Below are 5,907 nucleotides of genomic sequence, written 5' to 3' on the forward strand. Positions count from 1 at the left end.
GGGTGTCCTAGTGGGAAAAATTTGGTTAAGTAACCTCTAAAGAGCCCTTCCAGTGGACAAAACATGTTAAACTTTCCTCTAGAGTGTCCATTCAGTAGACAAATGTCCCTCAGAATCCACTACTGGTGATAAATATTAATGTAAATGCTAATAATACAAAATATTAATGAAAGTTCTGACTACTGTTTACTATCTGATAGCATTAGCATTGCCCTATAGCCCTTTAGCAAACATACAGGACTTGAAAATGATGTGTGAAGGCAGCTGACATTAGATTTGATTATGGACCGTCAGACTTGTCACTCTGTTGGTCTTTCAAAACAGCAAAAAATTCAATCTTCGCTTGTAAATACCAAAAAAATACACATATCATAGCAGCCTTTCACACTCAAAAATATTTATGACAGGAATGCACACACGTTTAACAGCATGCAATTTCATTTTCTAGCAATAAATAGTGTTGCAGCTTAAAAAAACTAAAAATGATAAGTCTACTGACAGCAACGATCCTGTCCATGGGTGCAGGGAGGGTGCAGGACATTTTATCTTATCGAGGCGTCAGTGTTGAAATGAGGGACTCTGGTTCAAACCCTGTGTCTGCAGGTTGGACACCTGCCTTCTCACACAGCATGAAACAAGTTCAAACTGATCAATTACACAAATTTCTGAAGTAACAACAGTTTGATGCTCAAAGAAATTTATTTAAAACGCTCAAGTCTTGCCAGAGTGGACGGTGGTACAGGGCACGACTGTGCTTTTAATGTTCGGGAGTTTCAGGCGGACTCTTCCGAGTTGTCCATCTCATCCTCCGTCTCATTTGAAAACAGCAGGGCGTTAGAGAAGAAAGTGAAGTGGGGCATGCTGGGCAACCTGGACACCACACAGCAGCTCAGGGCGCTGCGGAAGATCTCCATGTCAGAGGCGTCACACCACTCATTGGTCATTGAGTCGTAGTACTCGACGTTAGACGAGGTGCTGAAGCCGTTGAAGCCCCCAACGGCAAAGAGAAGATCATTGATCACTTCAATGCCAAAGTTGCTGCGGGTGGTCTTCATGGAGGCCACTGCGTGCCAGGTGTTGGTCTGGGGGTCGTAGGCCTCAGCGGTGCGCAGACGGTTGTTGCCATCAAAGCCACCAACCTTTGGGAGGAAATGTAAGATAATTAAGGGTCACCGTTGGCCAAAAGCTCTTCACACAGTTTGTGTGTTACTATGTGAATATCGGCACTGTCTCATGTACTTACTGCATAGACATGGTCTGCATATGCAATCACGCCAATTCCACTGCGCCGGCTGCTCATGGGGGTGATCATTGTCCACTGGTTGGTCTCTGGGCGGTAATATTCACACGTCTGCAGGCATTCGTTCCCATTGAAACCACCACAGATGTAAATCTAAGGAGAACAGGAGAGCCATTAAGTAATTTAACACTTTGCATGGTGTCAAACTGGTGACAGTGTTTCCTGTATTAACGTAAATAATACATAAATATTTCTACAACATTGTTAGATACTATGATCAGTACAGCTGACAACCGACATCTACTGTAGAATCTAATGGTCCAACTGAAAACTAAATTGGACCGAGGACAGCTGATCCTGATTTCATGCATAGTGCATTAACAGAAAAATGACAACCAATGCAATACATGTTGACCTTTCTGCTCACACCATCCTTCAGCATTTCATGTATCACAGCAAAACACATCTCTTGACACCTTCTAGGGCTGTTCTGAATGCCAACTTTTGTTTTCCCTGGAATGGCAAAAGAATGACCCGCCCAGCTCTGCCTCTGATTGGCAAGTACTCGTTGCCTTCGTGGGTTGGGTTGGTTAGGTTTTTGGGTAGGTTTTGGCGTAGAGTTTGGGTAAGCCAATCAGAGGCAGACTGGGCCTTCCTAGGGAAAAAATTACCATTCAGAAGCATACTGAAAAATGCAACAGAATGCAGTAGCACATCCTGTATTTTTGGCGTACTGCATTTGACATACTCTGTAATGGGACATACTAAATCTTTTCCTGCCATACTAAGCAGTATGGTAGTATGGGTATTGGTATGCATGTTAAGATTTGTTTCAAACAGGTAGAAAATCAAATTTTCAGTGTTCCAGTCACCATCACACTGCTCTCTGTCACTCTGAATTATTCCTAGCAGCTCTTCACTTCACCCACCATGTTGTTGAGTGTTGCGCAGCTGGCGTCGCTCCTCTGCTCGTGCATGGCTCTGATGAGAATCCACTGGTTGGTCTCAGGCGTGTAGCACTCTGCAGAGCTGAGTCGTAGGTGTCCATCATAACCGCCCATCGCATAGATGCATCCGTTCAGCACAGTGACGCTCACGTAGCAGCGGCGGTGGTGCATGGGTGCCGCCTCATGCCAGGTGTGTGTGTCCAGGTCAAGCCGGCGCACGCTGTTGAAATGCTCCAACCGGTCAAAGCCACCAACGCAGTAGACAAACCCGTTGAGGAAGGCAGCGCCGTGATAGGCTCGAGGACGCTCCGATTCATTTGTCACGTCGACCCAGCGGCCTGTGTTGACATTGTACGCCTCAATGCCATTAGTTGGATCACCGCCGCTCCAGCCTCCAATGGCCAACAGGATGGTGTTAGGCAGGCGAGGACGAGCCAGGGGGTCATGGATGACACATATGTGGCGGTTAATCATCATGCAACTTATTTGAAGAGCATTTTGGACAATGTCCAGGCAGCCAGGGTTGCTCTCCACCAGCTCATTCGACAACACGTTCATCTGGATGTAATCGATGCCAGTCAAAGCCAGTCGGACCTACAGAGAGAAAACAGAAAACAGGACAAAACCTTTGAACTGAGTCCTGTGTCCAGGCCACTGTTTCCATCTTCTAATAATTTCAACTGAACAGATATTGGACAAGAGAAGACGGGTGATAGTCAGTCTCTTAGTTATTGTTTATAAGTCTGACTGTGACATCGAACCATTTGTTCTCACTGAGGAAACAAATCTTGCATCTTTGCATCTTTTCGTTGTGCAGGATCTTTTGTCATATTTACCGACGAGGGTCAGCAAAGTTGTTGTTGAGTGCAACTCCATCAAGGAGTGGCTTACAGTTGTCTCTTAATCTGGACTCCATTCATTTAACAGCATGCATGCAAATTTTGAGCATTGTTTTTGATGTGTTCTCATGTTTGAATTTGCACCAACTGTCATCTGCCAATCATTGCACATTGCTCTTTGCAATCTGAGTCTGCTGTGCCTGCAACCAGCAGACCACATCAAGGCTGGTGGCCACATCATCAGACAAGATTGACAATAAAGTTTGTTTGTTTAACCCGAGGAAACATCTACAGGTAAGTCAATGTAACTGCAATCAGCCACACAAAGTTGTGAGGTTTACACCGCCTGGTTTAAATGTATGTTTTTTGCAGCTTTATTGTCCAGTTTAAAACATTAACAGTAATTCAAATAGTTAAAGGATAACTAGCAATCTGTAACCTATTACATTTCAAAAAGCAACCTTTCTAAGACTGGTTGCCAGTAACAGCAACCTGGAGTGTGACCAGTCTAACTTTAACAACACCTTTATGCATTGTTCAGACATTTCAGAGGACAGGAACAGTGTGTGTTGGCTGGGAATTCAAACACTGCACAAACTGCTATTTAAAACCATCTAGTGATCTGCTGGTAAGTGGTCTCCTGATGTCGATGTCTAGACTATATTCATGCAAAAATAGTTAGTAACTATATGCTCATCAGCACACACTGTGAGTGCAGGCGTTTTCCCCTGATCACTCAGAAAGTGAAGAGTTAAAACAGAGGTGTGAAGTGTGTTGTGTTCGTGTCTTTCTTTTAAAATTTACCAATAAGAAGCTCACTGTAACACCAGAGACAATAGATTAATTAATTTACTTTAATTTAACTACAAACTGTATAAACAGTGAGTTAACTGTCTGAAGAAGCAAATGGGAACAATTTACTGTTTTTTTCTTTGGTCCAGATCAAATTAATGTTCTTCATGTTCAGACACCCAAGTGGCCTCAGAGTATTGATTGTTATTGATAATCAGCTAAATGTTGAATATGTGACAGATTGTTATTGTACCTTAGACAAGAGTTCAGCGATGTGCCCTTTTCGTTCTTCAGGCGCGTGGGCGATCCAGTGGAGGACGGCCTCAAACACAGTGCTCTCCTTCCTGACATTGAGGTCGTCTCTTGCGAGGACGCCGGCGAGATCCTGCGCAGAGAGCCGCTGGAACTCTTCGCAGGAAACAACCTCCTCAAAGTGTTGAGTGATGTAGCTGTAGGCCTTGTGCTGCAGGTCAGCCAAGAGGCAGATTTTGGTGAACTGCCAGATGCCGATGCAGTTCTGTGGACTGAGATGCCCCACGAGGAAGTCGCAGCAGGCGTGAACGACGTCCATCACGTTGAACTGATCGGCTGCTATAAGCAGCTCCTGGACGTTGCTCTCTGTGATGGACACGTGGCCGGTGTATGCAAACTCGATGATGAGCTGCATCATGTCTGGAGACAGGCCGGGTATCTCAAAGGTCTTTTTGTCCGGTGTTGACCAGCGCTTGAACAGAGCCCTGTGACACAGTCAGTTGAAAATAAACAGTATTCAACGTTTTTTCTTCTCATCTTCACACTGATGACAATAATTTAGTAACACCTGCAAGGTAGTTCAGGCAGTCAACTCGAGCTGCAGTGTTATACACAGTGTTCTACACAGAAGGAAGTGTGCATCTACTCAGGTTACAGCTCAGCCAAGGACATGGCATTAATGTTTTTATTTTTAATAAAATTAAATTTCATGTGAATTGCATTAAAAAAAACAGTCATCAATCAATAAAACAGCCCCAATTTTCACATCAAAGTTGATCTTTAGTTGAACTCAACTGAACGGCAGCAAAAACCTTCATTTGAACTGATATCTAACTTCTCACAAAGGCCCTGTGAATCAATATATCTCCTAACTTACTGTGATTGTTGTATTTCTCAGACTTAAATCATGAACTGATCACTGATTTAACTTTTTATAATCATTTGTCCCCATCATTATTGCTTTTCTGCTCATCTGAAGCTCATAAATTCATCAGATAACCAACTCACCAGAAGTATGGGCTGCATTTACAGAGGATCACCTTGTGGACTGGAAATTCAACATCCCCGACTTTGATGACCGCGTCACAAAAGTCTCCCTTCAGACGCAGGTCGTTATACACCGAGCTTGACTTGCCCCGATCATTCATCTTTGAGTCTTTTTTTTAAATATGAGATGTTTTTCACCTCAGTCCTTTGCTTGCTGGTGTTTGTGGTGTGAGGATGAGATGTGACCTCAGAGACTCCAGAATGGAATCTTACTGCATCACAGTGACGAGTTCACTGACAGTTCTAATTTATTCATTTTAACTGTAAACAATTATATTGACATAAAAAAAAACCTTATTCATTTGCTCCTGTTATAATTTAGTTTTTATACTTTAATTTCCACCACATCAGTCCAATAATAAAGCACGTGGATGATGTTTTAATAAAGTCTCTGTAAGGTTTTAAAGTTAAAACATCATAAATGTGGCTACATTTTGTATAAATGTCAGCACTGCAAAGTCATTTTGTTAAGTTTGTTCACACACAATATGCACACCACCACACTTAATTCAGTATAACTTCCAGCATGAATGTCACTAATATAAATCTATTTAAAAAACTATACAAGAAAGATATTTTTGGCAGGTTTATGAGGAAAGGTTGCATCAGGAGAGTATATATTTATTTTGTAACACTGGGTGGATATTTGGATTGTAAATGAAATGTTTGTTATTTATTTATTTATTTGGATTGTAAATTGTATATTAGTTGCAAATAAATTTGGGAATGTGTTGAGATAATATATGAGTTAAAAGAAGAAAAGTAAGAAAGGGGTAGAGATATGTAAGTT

At 42.3% G+C, this 5,907-nt stretch overlaps 1 protein-coding gene across 1 annotated transcript; it reads right to left on the bottom strand.

Annotated features, from left to right (window-relative positions):
* Positions 1 to 773: 773 nt before the first annotated feature.
* Positions 774 to 5,403, bottom strand: LOC146313282 (kelch-like protein 10). Its single transcript, XM_084739459.1, has 5 exons — positions 5,079 to 5,403; positions 4,072 to 4,555; positions 2,170 to 2,781; positions 1,244 to 1,393; positions 774 to 1,139 (listed from the first exon to the last, which is right to left on the bottom strand). The coding sequence occupies exons 1-5, from the start codon at positions 5,216 to 5,218 to the stop codon at positions 774 to 776; spliced, it is 1,752 nt and encodes a 583-aa protein (XP_084595585.1). The 5' UTR covers positions 5,219 to 5,403.
* Between the last annotated feature and the right edge of the window lie 504 nt (positions 5,404 to 5,907).

This window comes from Lutjanus erythropterus, chromosome 16 (genome assembly GCF_056507025.1).
Source record: "Lutjanus erythropterus isolate fLutEry1 chromosome 16, fLutEry1.hap2, whole genome shotgun sequence".
Classification (NCBI taxonomy): Eukaryota; Metazoa; Chordata; class Actinopteri; order Lutjaniformes; family Lutjanidae; genus Lutjanus; species Lutjanus erythropterus.

Bases quoted from the DNA above. Each gene is read 5' to 3' on its own strand.
- LOC146313282 (XM_084739459.1), bottom strand. From the start codon at position 5,218: ATGAATGATCGGGGCAAGTCAAGCTCGGTGTATAACGACCTGCGTCTG. The intron at 2,782-4,071 runs GTACAATAACAA...TTCTCTCTGTAG, and splicing joins TCGCTGAACTCTTGTCTAAG to GTCCGACTGGCTTTGACTGG. The intron at 1,394-2,169 runs GTGGGTGAAGTG...TGTTCTCCTTAG, and splicing joins GCGCAACACTCAACAACATG to ATTTACATCTGTGGTGGTTT.